Source organism: Neoarthrinium moseri, assembly GCF_022829205.1.
Source record: "Neoarthrinium moseri strain CBS 164.80 chromosome Unknown scaffold88_Wmoseri_CBS_16480, whole genome shotgun sequence".
In the NCBI taxonomy this organism is placed as follows: Eukaryota; Fungi; Ascomycota; class Sordariomycetes; order Amphisphaeriales; family Apiosporaceae; genus Neoarthrinium; species Neoarthrinium moseri.
The window spans coordinates 129,286-143,779 of record NW_026055202.1 but is presented as its reverse complement, the minus strand read 5'-3'; the positions used below and the strand labels follow the sequence as shown (position 1 = coordinate 143,779).

General features: G+C 54.4%; 2 protein-coding genes across 2 annotated transcripts; both read left to right on the top strand.

Moving 5' to 3' along the window:
* Positions 1 to 1,318: 1,318 nt before the first annotated feature.
* On the top strand, positions 1,319 to 6,778 carry JN550_012549 (uncharacterized protein; the record flags this gene model as incomplete). The annotated part of the gene is made up of 1 exon (XM_049311037.1): positions 1,319 to 6,778. The coding sequence occupies one exon, from the start codon at positions 1,319 to 1,321 to the stop codon at positions 6,776 to 6,778; it is 5,460 nt and encodes a 1,819-aa protein (XP_049165511.1).
* A 3,909-nt stretch (positions 6,779 to 10,687) lies between these two features.
* Positions 10,688 to 13,417, top strand: JN550_012548 (uncharacterized protein; the record flags this gene model as incomplete). The annotated part of the gene is made up of 2 exons (XM_049311036.1): positions 10,688 to 10,906; positions 10,964 to 13,417. 2 exons carry the CDS (start codon positions 10,688 to 10,690, stop codon positions 13,415 to 13,417), a joined length of 2,673 nt encoding a protein of 890 aa, XP_049165510.1.
* Positions 13,418 to 14,494: the final 1,077 nt, after the last annotated feature.

The following is a 14,494-nucleotide window of genomic DNA, read 5'->3' as shown; positions in this document are numbered from 1 at the left end:
TTCCTTTTTTTTTTCTTTTTTTTTTTTTTTTTCTTTTTTTTTTTTTTTTTTTTTTTTTTTTTTTTTGGGGGGGGGGGGTATTGTAGCCACCGAGTTAGTCGCAGGTATACGCCGCAAAAAAACATTGGCCAGCAAGCTCCCTATACCTATTCATCTCCCATCCGGGACAAGCATCGAAAGTTGGAGTCGCTGTGACTGCTACAGCTACTTGAAACCCGGCAATTGTGTTTTAAGAAATCTGGAACTCAAAGAACCTAGGCAGAGGGATGGTGAGATCCTAGCATGGAGTAACGATAGCATCGAGCGTATCGCTACTATGTAGGCCGGAAACCGCAATCTACCTGAGGACACTGGCACTGCCGTGCCGTTCAAAAGAGTACACATCGGGCGGTATGTTGACGCTTCTGTCCCGACTAGTTATTCACGGTCTTACTGTATACTACATGACCTCTACGGCCCGATCTCCTCCATCATTGGGTCAGTTACAGGTAGGTGAAGGAAGACGTCTGGCCAAGGACCATCCGTGGATGTTAGCAACTGTCCCGCACGGTGTGCCGTAATCATAGTGCGCGCAATGACGATGGATCGATCTCCCCCTCCATGGTCCATGTCAACAACAGGGTGCGATCAAGATTGGGGAACGTGGGGTGGACGAGGGACTGAGCGAGTCGGCCGGGCTCTAATCGAAGTGTGGACCCCGGCTCATCGTTTCCAAGGTTTGGAGACTCTGGTTCGATCCTGGCTCTGGCCAATCGGGTCAGTCCATTGGCCGTCGTCGTGACAACCAGGCCTGCGGCCCGTTTGGGGGCAGCCCGGTTGTTGATCCCACTTGCGGTGCCGGCGCCAGCTCGCGTCTTGTGCTTTGGGGCTTGGGGCCGGATCGCCATCGAGTGCCGCACCCATCATCGTCCACTGTCGCTCACGAACACCGCTAGTTGAGTTGAGTTGAGTTGAGCTGAGCTGAGTTAACTTACCGAGCGAAGCAATCTTTGCCCTCGTCGCGCTCCCCTTGGACGCTGCTCTCTTGCAACTCGTCGCATTGCTACCTACCTGCATCGGCCTCGTCGCGCGTTTCTCGGCGCCTTCGATTCTTCTTCTTCCTCTTCTTCCAATGTGCCCGCGCAGACCTGGCCACCTTGTTACATGATTTGACCATAAACAACATCCTTCGCCCACGATTTCATGATACTTCGCGACTGCGCGACTGCGCCAACGACATCCACCACGCCCACCTAATGCCCCGAGTAGGCCCCCCACCCCCAACATACAACACCGCTGCATAGAATACAAACAAGCCGCCCACTGTTCTTCGTCCGCCATGTCCCACGCCTGGCTGGATTCCCTCTCCGAGGATTGGGTCTCTCAGCCTCGATCCGACACTTCGCAGGCGCAATTGCCCGGTCCCTCGGTCGCGCACGAGAACACAAGGCCCGGCAAGGCGCCCGAGTCTGCCAGCAGGATACCGCGTCTGAGCTCGAGCCCGCGCAAATCGCTGCCTGTCACGTCCGATGTCTTGAGCGAGAGGAGCTCGAATCAAGTCAACATTCCCTTGTCGCAACGCGTAGCGTCCAAGGCCTCGGCAGAGAGCGCGGCGTCGCAGCGCGGACGGCATCTGAGCCGGTCCTTCTCCGCATCGACCACCGAGGGTTCCGTGCTCCACAACACCGTCCACCACAAGTCGCTCAGCGCATCGCCGGCCAAGCTGCGAGATTCCATCCCCGAGTGGAGGAGGCGGCTGATCTACAACGAACGCGCCTACGGCGAAGCCAAGGACCTCTTCAGCTCGGCCGGCACTGGGCTCGAGAACATGTTCTACCCTCCGCCGCCCCCCGAGGACCAAGACCTCAGCAATGAAGGCCCGACCGCACACGACATGACCCTGCCCTCGAGTCCACCGCCATACCTCAGCTCGCGTCGCAAGAAAGTAATGTCGGGAGAAGCCTTTGATCAATCGCACGACGATTTCTCCGAGATCAACCCGGCGCCACACGGGCGACAGATGCGCTACAAACTACACGCGGAAGCCCAAGATACCCTTGGTGACAGCAGCAGGCCCGACGAGTCGACAGAAGGGTCGAGGGGCCGCGCGCCCCAGGAATCCACACAAGACCAGAACCGGAGCTCGTACACCTCCGTGACGGCCAAGCATCTCTTCGACGCGTCGCGCAAAACTAGTGGGAAGAGTGACGTGCGCCATGAGGACTTCAGTCCCATTTTCATCGGCAGGCATAGCAATGAGGACGGGCGCGTGAGCTTCGCCCCCGTCGAGCTCTCGCCCGATCAGCTCAAGAGGCGCTTGGATAAGCTCCGCCACAATCAGATGTTCCTCGACTCGGATTCCGTCAACCAGGATGAGTCCGCGTCCGCAGGAGCCCATGAGGAGGATTCTCGAATCCAGGATTCGACCGAGGAATATGCGCGGCAAGGCGCTTTCCTCAATCTCAACAGAGGAGGTCTCTCTGCCGAGGGCTCATTCAGACATCGTCCTCTCAGCCCTCCGTTACCCACAGACACTTCGGAGATGCTTCCGGAGTCGTCTCTACAAGCAAGCACGCCAAAGCAGTTTCCGGGCACTGCCAAAGGCACACTTAGAACAAATGCGCCGCCCGAACCTACATTCCGCTTCCCTAGCCTAAGCCCAGACTTGCCCCGGGTCCCAAACCCGAGTCCCGAGAAAAGGCCGCTGTCTAGTGGAAGCGCGTTGAAACTCTTTGGGCCATACGACACATTTACCAACCAGACTTTGTTGAGACGCATCAGTCAATTTGAAGATCCAATGACCGAGAGCCCTTCGCGTTCCTTTGACGATCCCGCTCAAAGACCTCGAGAGGAGCCACCCTCAAAGTCTGAATTCAACCGCGGGTCTGCCACAGATTCCAGCCCTCGTAGGTCTCCAAATGTCAGCCGAGGCCACCACGAGACCTTTGGAGCGATCAACAGGTTCGGTGCCGGTGAACTCGACGACTATGTCTTTAGTGAAGACATTACCCTGGACCCTAGCGAGCGCTCTAAGCTGGCCGATAAAGAAAACGTTGCGCCGGATGGCGGCTCACCAGCCCCAAGCCGCATGATCAAATTTGATCTGAGCCATCGCTCATCCTTCTCCGAAAGTGATCCCCTTCAAGTACGGCGCAGGAGAGGCAGATCCAGCACGTTGGCGAGCTCATCAAGACAATCTGCCAGCGGATTCGCGTCCCGGCCCCAGAGCTCGTCGAACATGGGTTCCGCTGGACTTACTCGCATGGCAACCCCGAAGAGAGACGGCTCAGAAGGCAAGAGACCACGCACTTCACCATCAAAAGATCCCACCCCAAAACGAAGGCGGACTCTCCACAGATCTGACATCGCATTCGGCTTGGAGGCACACCCCGCAGCCATAGAAGCCGTTCAGACCAGCCACTACCAAATGCAAACCGGCCTTGAGTGGCGGCACAAGGATCTCCTGCAGGGCCAGATCCACCAACTCATTCACCCAGCTGTTATGGCACACAGAGAGGTACAAAGACCACGTACGCCGACACCGAGTCAGAGATCCTCCGTACAGCGCGAGCGGGAGCCTCTGGGAGATCTGTACCTGACCGCCGGTCAGGAGCTCGAATCAGCGTCGGTCGACGACTCTGAGATCTTTATGCAAGATTTCGCCATTGACGGATCCCGGAAGACTTCGATCAAAACACAAGATTTCCTGGATGAAGCCGAGAAGATCATGGGCATGATACGCAGCAGGGCGCGACTTCCGCAGACAGGATTAGCGAGTGTCGAGGAGTCTGAAGCGGAACAGTCCGAACAGCGTAAATCCACAACCCCCGAGTCGCCCAACGAGGAGTCTTTTGAAGAATCGTTCGAAGAGCCCTTCCTAAGGCCGCCAAGTCGAGACGGCCGACCTGTCCCACGAGTAATTGTCCGTCAGGAGGATCCAGAACTTGCTAGCAGACTCAAGCAGTACGAGGAGGTCAGTGATATGGGGGATCTCATCACATACTCCATGCGCTCTATGGGACTGGCCAGGGATGCGATTCAAGAGGTCAACAAGATCAAGCAGTCTGTCCAGCAGAGTATTCGTAACAGTGAGATGCGACACTCGTCCTCAGATGGAGGCGAGGTCATCAGCGATCTTCCTAATGTGGTTCTATCACGTAACCCGGATGCCCCTGACACCGGTGAGGAAGGACCGATCGCATCACATGGTTCACACTCTTCGAACTCCTCATCCGGAGGGTCTGTTCCCACCGGCTCGTCGCGTGGTTCAGACTCCAGAAGACTCATCGGGCCTGATGCTGTGAGTCAGCTTATTGGAGACCAAGTGGGCAACATGGTGTTGGACAAGGACAAGAATATGTGGATGAAGATGAGAACGCCGCGGCCGGTCATTCGGATGACCAGCATCCTCCCATCCGAAGACAGCGAAGATGATCCTTTTGCTAGCATACCTGACCTATCTGTCGACGTCACCAAGGAAAAGCAGCATCTTGCCTTGAAGACAGCACCGCTCGAAGACTTGGAGGAGTATGTGAAAGAGGACTTTCCTCACCCTCCGTCTTCGGGCCGCAAGACATATGCAACGGAGCAGTCCTTTGAGGGGAGGAGCATCTTGAGTCACACCAAGAGCTCTTTCGCGACTCTCAAGCAGACCATGTCGGAAACTGACGCGGATAGGACTGACGAAGTCGAGCATGAAATAACAATTCATGAAGACCGTGTGCAGAAATCGAGCCCTTCGCGGAAGCGAAATCTCACCATCACCTTCTCATCGCCAGTCGCATCCATCATTCAGGACGTTTTCCCTCTGCAATCGGAAAGTGGGATGACGGACGATGATAGCACTCTGGAACGATCTGTCGGTGATATTGCTGCTGATTCTTTGAAGCGAGGGAGACATGCTAGAGTCGATCGAACATTCAGCACGAGATCTGAACAGTCACGATCAAGAAGCCGATCTAAGAGTACTGGTCGAAATCTTTCGGTGAAAGGGCCGGCATTCGTTCCCCGGCCTGTTTCGCGCATCGATGAGCAAGATGAAGACTCATCCATTGACTTTTCCGCATTGGATCAGCGGCAGCTCAGCATTCGTGGGGAGTCTAGCATGGTCGCATCTCAAGATGAAGAGAAGCGACGGGCGAGTGTCAGCATCATCATCAGCACTCCCGCTCCAGCGCGGCATGTTTCTCACGGTTCTGCTACGCCGATTATTGCACAACATGTCGGTACCCTGTCTCTCAGTCCTCTATCCGACTTCACCATGAACCATGGGGATCAATCACATGCTCTAGAGGTCAGCTACGTCGTCGGCGATGATTATCTGGTCACAGGCGACGGGTCAAAGCGGATCATGTCGCAAGCCATTCGGAATCTCGTCGAAAAGATCACCGAGGTGGAACCCTTCGAACCAGATTGGGATGCCATGCAAGTATTGGATATCAACAACAAACAACTGAAAAGCCTGCACAAGCTGGACGAGTTCTGCGGCAGTGTCGTTTCCCTCGATGCCTCTAACAACTGCATCAGCCATCTGGACGGAGTGCCAGAGTCGGTGCGGAATCTCAGGATAACGAACAACCATCTTTCGGAACTCACGGCTTGGGGTCACCTCATGAACTTGCAGTATGTCGACATCTCCAACAATCAGATTAACAGTCTGTATGCATTCAAGGAGCTCGTCCACCTGCGGAGTCTTCGCGCAGACAATAACCAGATCACCAACCTGGATGGCATCAAGTTCCACGATAGCCTCCAGGTGCTCCGGGTGCGAGGCAACCTGATCGAGGACGTTGACTTCGAAGGAACAAAACTTCATCGCCTGACCGAGCTGGACCTGCGCGGAAACCAGATCAGCTCGATCGAGCATTTGGAACAGCTTTCCTGCTTGTCCACGTTGAACCTCGAGAACAACCGCCTCACATCATTCACGACAACGACAAAAACGAGCATGGCTTCCTTGAAATACTTGAAACTATCCAACAACATGATTACAGAGCTGGATCTGGCTGCATTTCCTTCTGTCCGCATGCTGCACGCAGATCGCAACCATCTGGCTACACTCAAGGGCTTCTCAAAAGCTCGGAGGCTTGATAGCCTGTCTCTACGTGAACAGAGAGGTGACACGCCACTGGACGTATCCTTCCTCACTTCTGCTTACGAAGTACGGAAATTGTTCCTTTCAGGCAATCTGCTCTCGGCCTTTGAGCCAAAGGTTGATTTCCTGAACCTACAGTACTTGGAACTTGCAAACTGCGGACTGCAGTCCCTCGCTGCAGACCTCGGACAGCTGATGCCGAACCTGCGCACGTTGAACCTGAATTTCAACGCGATCGAGGATCTCTCTGCTCTGCGTTACATCCCCAGGCTGAAGAAGCTGCTGGTCGCCGGCAACAGGCTTAAGGATATCCGTGCCGTTTGTGCTGTGCTGGGCGAGTTTCCACACATGAACAAGCTGGACCTCAGAGACAACCCCACAACCCTAGGTTTCTACCCCCCGGTGCAGACCTTGGTCTCGGTCGATACCGAGGCGGAGTTTGACCCCTTCACCCTGCCAGATGCGGGTAAGGAGCGGGATGAGTTATTCTCAAAGAGGCTCGATATGGGGACGAAGCAAAAGAGACGGTTCTACGAGATTGCCATGACGCAGTGCTGTTGCCGCCTCAAATTGCTGGATGGGCTTGCTATAGACAGAAAGGAGGTCAGGAGGAGAGACGGTGTGTGGCAAGCACTGGTCGAACAGGGCATGGTGTCAGAGGCTGCCCAGAGCAAGGAGGGTCCGACGCCCGCTCAGACATCATGACACGCGTCCGGGGACCTTTCGTGATGGACGGGTTAAAAGAGGGGAGAGCCTTTGGAAGGCTGGAACTAAGTGGCGTGGAGTTTGCGGGAAACATCATGTTCCGCCTCGGAGTTCTTTTTGATTTGACTTGCATGAAATTTTAAAAAGCCGGATCGGACTGGGGTGTATACAGGAAAGGGTTCATGGCTGGAAACGGGTTCCGCCAATGGCGTTTTGTGTGTTTTGTTTTGGTTTTCTTATTACATGTAGCTCTAGAAAGGCATACGCGTGTTGCACGATAACGTTAATAATGAGAGACGAGAACTTGGAAGGTCAAACCACACCGCAAGACTCCACTTGATTAGATCGCCAGCCTGGAAGCATATCACAGGATGGAAAGACGTGGGCTTTGTCGCTCGGTCACAATACCTATCTTCTCCCCTGACGTTTTCGATATCAACCACCGCCGCAGATCATGTGTCCTGAGTCCTCTGCCTTGGTTCTACTCGGAAAGCTTTGGCTGGAGAGAGAAGATCAGGAAGGGATTTTCTCGACAGCAACAACATCCTCGGCAGATCGTCCTCGTCAAAAAGTCTCGTGATCGCTTCATAAAAATTCCCACGTTGCGTACATTCTTGCGATCACAGCCTTAGGACAGATTTGGTGCCATATGCAGATGATCTGCAACAACCCCTGCGGCGATCATGGTGCCCTGTGTAAAACGTTATTTCTCTATATGCGCGTATGCCGGTTCACCCGGGTTATTACCATACGCTCCTGTCACGGACGCCTTGCTAGAGACATCTTGCGAGAAACACCTTGCTAGAAACAGCTACGTCTAGTCGGCGACCTTACCGAGACGACCGGCGATCTGTTTGCGGGTGGTGGTCAAGGCGCGTGCGGCGCTGCCTTGCTAGCACGACACACAGACGTAAGGAGCGGGCTGACAACGGCTGTGTGCCTCGATAGGGCAAGGCATGCACATTGCCGGCCGGTGTCAGTCGAAGCGGTGGCCGGCACGTTGCGGACGGCTTCATGCAGCGCATCTGTCCATCAGGGGACGCAACGTCCGACCACTCCCACGTGCACAAAGGGACTGAGCGCAGAGCGGGCGTCGTTCCGCAGTTGAGGCGTGCGCGTCACCCCGGATGACAGAAGCTTATTGAATCGTTTTCCCCGTCGGAGAATATGCTTTCAACGATGCGCCTTAGGCCGGTCCGGTGCAAGCTGAAAGGGGGTCCAAAGCCAGGGCAGCGTTCTCGCGCCTGCCAGTCTGCCGGTTTCTATAGGCTTATGAGAAATTTATAAACATCGAATTAAGAAGTCGCTAACCAGAAGCGCGGCCCGGTTCAAGTTTCCAGGACGTTTCTTTGGCTTATTTTCGATTCTTGCTAAAAGATTTAACAATGCTTAGGTCTGCTTTCTTTGGTATGGCTTCCGCAGGAACCGATTAGCGAAGGAGGGTCGCAGGAGGGAGGAAAAAGATAAGAGAAACCCCAATACGAGGTCCTCCTACTGCGGGAGTGAAAAGTTAGACTAGCACTGAATACCTCGGTCCGAAGTAGTCTCTGTAGAGCGGGTCGAACAACGGCAAGCATCGATGTCGCTCGCGTGTCCGCTCCAAATCACGCACACTTTGTGTTTTTAAACTTCCGTCCGTTGGACAGTAATTGTAGACTCTCGGTCCGTTCCCAGACTCTTGGGTATCATTACTATGCACGTATATTGCCCCCAGTAGACAGACTATCCGAATAGCCATTAGATAGAAAGCCTACACCTGTTCCGTCGGTAGACTTGACATCGACGGCTTCACCATTTGGGATAAGTTCAAGGTCTATGGTCCCTGCGGTTCAGGTGCAGTCTAGACTTCCAAATCGAGACCAGATTTCCCAGCCTTTAAGGAGGTAGCGTCATGATGGGCCCTCTCTTAGCCGGTATTAGGGCGGAGATGATGCTCACTAGGCCTGGAGGCTTCCGAGATCCGATCAACAAGCAGTGGTGTGAAGAATCTCGCCAAGTGCCGTGACCCAGTAGCTTGTCCATGTCCCGAGGCTCTTGGCTCGTCTATGGTTGCCCAAGACGCGAGATTGGCGGATTGTAGGAAGCGAGGCCAGCCGATCAGGTCCATAGGCTGCTTCAGGTGTAACTATGTATGCACTGCACGGTCTGGTATGCAGGCTTTCTGTACTAATAAGATAGGTCCCAGCATTCAAATCCCAACCAATCCTACCAACCGAGTGGACTGGGGTGATGTTGGGTAGCTTGCTGACAATGTTCGTCGCGAAGGATGCAGCTCTTTATGTAGCTGGAAATTTCATTTGGCATCTCAGACTGTAAGAAGTAAGGAGTGGCGGGCAATCTCCCCCACGGTCGGCTCGTGCTGTCTGGACTTCGTTCCGTCATGGACACTTGTACCTGCCGTAGCTCAGAACGCCAACGTTCAGGTGGCTGACTGTTAAACTTGATGTGATCAAGAGCTCAAATTGACAGCTGCCGAACATTTTAGTGTCATTAAAGATTTGACTCGCGGGTGTGAATTCCCATCTACGACGAGGGTTTCGCCGATGTTCTAACTCTAAATCCACCCTTGTCCTCTAGTTGATAGTAGCCAAAGCCCCGGGTCCAGGAACGTTGCGCTTCTCAGTGGAGGTGGAGGCCGTTAGTGTGAGAATTGCGCCCGCAACGTAAGATGCGGCCATCGTGATACCAAGAGATATCCTCAGCTGGCAAGAATGCAAAGATGGTACAAGCCGGCAGACCGTCAGGCCACTCTGGATCAATGCCGCCCCCGTCCCACGTCGTCTATATACTATGGTACAAGTCTTTCCAGCCTTGCAAATCCTGGCTAATCGTCGATCAGTGTCGGACAAGGATGTCCACGGAAGACAGGGTCACATATGCCTTTGCTCGCTCGGCAACCTGGTTCACTCTTTCAGGTTAGATTGCCGACCCAGATGCATGTCTCTCTCCATCAATCCGGGCAAGCCGTGACTGGAAGACCCTCCAGCCAGGAGCTCTCATTGGCTAGAGGCCGATGTCAATGGCGCTGGAGTTTTCTCATAGTCCTTGCGGTGCTGGTGTGCAATAGAAACGGGGCGTCAATTAGTCTCCGCCACCATACATACTAGCAATCCATCAGCACTGACGCCAAGAAGTTTTGGGGAGGCCCATTGTCGGTGCTATTGGCTTGTTATCTGCCTTAGACATCGTAGGCGTTCCTTGATAGAGTATCGATTGCGATTAGCGAGGGACAGGGGATGTGCTGTTTCGTTGCAATAGGAGCCCACCGAGAAAATCTGTGTCTGATCCTGCTGCACACTTCCCAAGTGTTAAACGCTAGTATGATGTGATTGCAGTCCATCCTTCATCTGGAAGACTGCGGTGGTCATGATGAAGGCCGCAGGTGCTATAGGAGATGTAGAGGGCGTGTAGGTCGATCGCTAGTATAGCGCGCGGCCCGAGTTCGTTTACAATGGGGCCAGATGCTTGACACATCCAACGAGGCTGTTCCAGGAACATCCTCGATCTCCCCCACGAGTTTCGCAACGAGAGCCGAAAACATCTCTCCACCTACTGGTCTAGAGCGGAACGTGTCTTAGGCTAACCTGGAAGGAGGCGCTTCCCCACCATGGCGTTCTTCAGGTCGCCCTGGTGCGTGTGTGCGCTTGGGTCAAAGGAAGCTGAACGGAGTTGTCATTTGAATGAGCCATTCCTCTTGCATTCCTCGTCAGTATCATATTAACACAAGAGGTCTGCCGCGACTGATGGGTCCTTCATAACTCTCTGTGCGACCTTGCTAGACCAACAGGCAAGACCGCGACTGCATGATCATGATATCGTGAGAACACACACAAGCCCCACTATCTCACACGAGATCTGGTATTTTCTGGTCCAAAGTTCGCCTTCCAGAGCCATTCTTAACCCTCGAAGATGTCGACATCCGAGGAGTTATTCCTTCAATACGAAGGCCAAGTCGTGCCGCGTTCTTTCAATGGCGGATTTGTCACTCTGAGTTATCTCGTTTCATTCATCGGTGCCGCCTCAACACTTGAATTGATCAACAGAAGAACGTCCCGCAATGGATTATTCAACCACCTCATTCTCCTCAGTGCAGCTATCACGATGGGGGGCATCGCCATCTGGTGCATGGTATGTTATACCACCTGCGCCCAAACCCCTGAAGCACCAATTGTCTAACTCCCTCAGCATTTCATAGGCAACCGCGCCATTGATCTTGGTGGTGGCCAGAGCGAGCTCCAAATCGTATACTCCGGTGGATTCACGGCACTCTCCTTCTTCATTCCGATAATGGTGCTCCTCGCTGCGTTTCTGGCCGTCGGTACTAACAACAGAGTTTCCTGGTGGCGAATTGTTGTCGGAGGCTCGCTTGCTGGCGTTGCCATATGTGGCATGCATTACTTAGGTAATGCGTCCATATACAACTATACATGCGTGTACAACACCGTCAACGTCGCCGGCTCTGCTCTGATCGCTGTGGCCGCCAGCATTGTGTCACTGGCGCTCTTCTTCGTCTTCAGAGCATCTTGGACTAACTCCTGGTGGAAGCGCGGCGGGTGTGCCATTGTCCTGGCAGGTGCAGTCTCTGGAATGCATTGGTGTGCCTCGACAGGCACCCAATATCGCCTGGTGCGGCTCAACGCGGATACTGATCACCTTTCTCGTAACACCACTGTCATAGTCGTTATCTGTTTGTCCGTGGGAGCTGCTTTGATCATGGCCGGTACCGCAGTGTATTCAACTCATGTGAGGAGACGATACGCCATCAAAGCACAACAAGTGGTCCTGGCAGCAGCGGTTTTCGACCGGACAGGACGCATTCTTGTCAACCCCGATGGGTTGCTGCCCAGTGAGAAAATCACCGACACCTATATCGAGAAGACATCCGACGATCAGTTCAGTATATCGCATCCGTTGTTCCACTGGATGTTCCAAGCCTCCCGGAACTGGCGGGGCCTCGAGAGCGTAATCGATAACATGACCACCCACCTGGCTCTTCTACGGCAGAGTGGCGGTAACACAGGGGTTCGGTTGATTGACGACGATGGGCAGCATATTGCAAACTACGATGTGATTCTCCGTGAGCTCTTCTGCCTTGCTGCTTCCAATCTGGCGAGTAAGACGAAGGAGCACATCGCCAACGTCGGAACCCTGTGGGATGAGATCCTCCCTACCGGAGTGAATCGCTCGAGACGCCAGCGACGCCAGGATGACAGCGATGGTGACATACTCGCGGAGAAGGGAGATGGATGGAGGGCCAAACATGAGTACGGTCGCGGTTCTCTCATGTTCCTTGTACGGCGTCTCGAAAATGCGAGGGACGTCGAGAAACTCGAAGCTGCTGGCTTCAGATTCGCTGAGGTTAACCAGGTCGCCGGGATCATTGGCAGCAGCATGCAGATCAAGACCCGAAATCTCAGCAGCAAACTCAACAACATGGCGGTATATGCCGAAGGCACAATGATGGAGCCAGGAGTCCACGTAGGCTTCTTCGGCTTGAGGGCTCGGGTTGGCGGTTTCGGCTTCGATGTTCTCGTCAGGAGAGGCGCCCGAAACCTGCTGCCCTCGATGCCCATGGCACAGGAGCATGTCGAGTCGTGGCAGCTGGATTTCCTACAGCAACTTGACCGGCTCACCATCCCTTCACTCTGCCAGAAGCTCGACAATATGAAGAAATCGTCTCCACGGGAAATGCTATTCGCATCCCAGCTATACGACACGGTCGAAGCTCTCCGTGCCTGGGTCGACGATCCAATCTTTGATGAAGCAGCGATCACGGCCAAGGTAGTTCAGATACCTTGCCGGGCTCGAGAGAACTCGTCCTCACCCAGCACTTGTACTTTGATTACCTTGAAGATGGTTATCCCGATCCATGTTAACATTCAAAGCCCCAGGTGTGAGTTTGTGCCACTTTCCCTCTTCAAGGTACATCAGCTGGTCTACAAGGACTCGCCGCACCATGCCGATTTCTCACGGTCGGTCCATCGCGAGATCAAACCTATTGTCAATGACATACCCCTTCCCGCACCAAGTCCAGCGCATAAGAGGCCGAAGCGCACGTCCTTCCACATCGGTTTCCGGGGGTTTAGACGTCCGAGGGCAGTCGCCTATCCCGTAGATGCGGACGGCAACCCAATACCTACAGAATTCGGGCGGAAGCTGGGCCACGGGTCCACCCATTCAAGTTCTACGCTCAAGCTCTGGAACGGGCCCAGCAACGAGGTGCCGTGCAGCGACGGGATGTCGGACAGGTTTGCGCCGCGACGCGAGGAAAGCCAGCCACCATCCTCATTTGGAGGCATCATGGTCTCGCAAGAAATCAAAGTCGACGTGCGACAAGCAACCGAGGTCGGCACCGCAGGCGGTCGATTCCCGATGCGCCAGCAAGTCGAGCCGGGCCCAAAGTCCAATCAAATTGACGGAAAACCGGTAGCAGCCGACCGAGTGACGGTCGTGAGCGCCGGACACAAACGTGCAAATATGTCAAAGTCGGGAATTGAGATGAAGGCCATATCAGACGGTCGGGGGGACATACATAGCGGGCCCACTACAGCAAGGTCTGCTGTTGTCGAAAGTGGGCGAGCTGGCGAAGCGAGTACGTTCGTGGATGAATTGTTCAGCATCTGCATGGACGGCAGATGAGAGAGAATCCTTGATAACGACCATATTTTACCAGTGTTTCTCGTAGAGACACAGCAAGCTGGAATTGCGCTGAGCAGGGTCGACTCAGCACATGATAATGTAAGAACGGAAGCGTACACACGCAATGGTATTTTACTTGTTAAATCTAGGGCTTGATGAGATGAATTGAGAAAAGATATACCCCTGCGCAGCGTCTCAAAAAGCATACCATACCAATGAGGCTATTCCGAGTGATGAATGGATTTGCCAGTCCCGTGATTGCATCATCGACTACATGCCATCGCCTTGGAGAGCATGAAATGAAAACAATACATATCAAAGTAGGTACATCCAATACCGTTCAGTTGGGACTGGAGGGGGGGAAGGGAAAGAAGGGTCAGGCTGCACCCGGATGGGCAGGCAGGCAGGGCAGGCAGGCTCCGATCGGTAACTCAGGATAATCTCAGACACACAGAAAAAGGGGGGCCCGTCCGTGTGTGCAGTCATTGCCCCCACAGGCAAAGCCGCAGGAGCAAAGGTCCAGAGGAGCAGCAAGGCGGCGCCGCACGAGATGTTCGAGATGATCGTCAAATCGTGATCCCCGGGCGGTGGCCGGGTGGGTTGGGCTGGGACCTTTTACGTAGGGGAAGCATCCGGAGGTGTCACCGTAGGATTGATTGAGGTGGATGCGGGCAGGCCGCTACTTGGGCTCTGCTCTGCAAGCTTGGGGCTACGGCACGCCCATCCCGCGCGCTCGCAGACGGCCAGAGACCCGCAGACGGTGTCTGGCGGGGGGTCCTTGGGTTTCTTGGGGCTCCTTGGGGCTACTTGGGGCCCCCAGCAGGAGGTCAGGTGCAGAGGGCAGGCCCCGTAATGACATGATGGCCAGAGCGAGCCAGAGCGCGGATTAACCTCTTCATTCCATCATGAGCCCACGCCCCCGGTTTTCTGCTCCAATTGGTGGCCTTAATCGCCGCCGAGCTCCGGTTTTCCCGTGGGTCTCCCCCCGGTGCAGAGCAGGCAGGGTGGCTGACGGGGCGTGGGCTAGGGCGCCCAACTCTCCAATTCTCCATGAATTCTGCCGAGCATATCATGGCT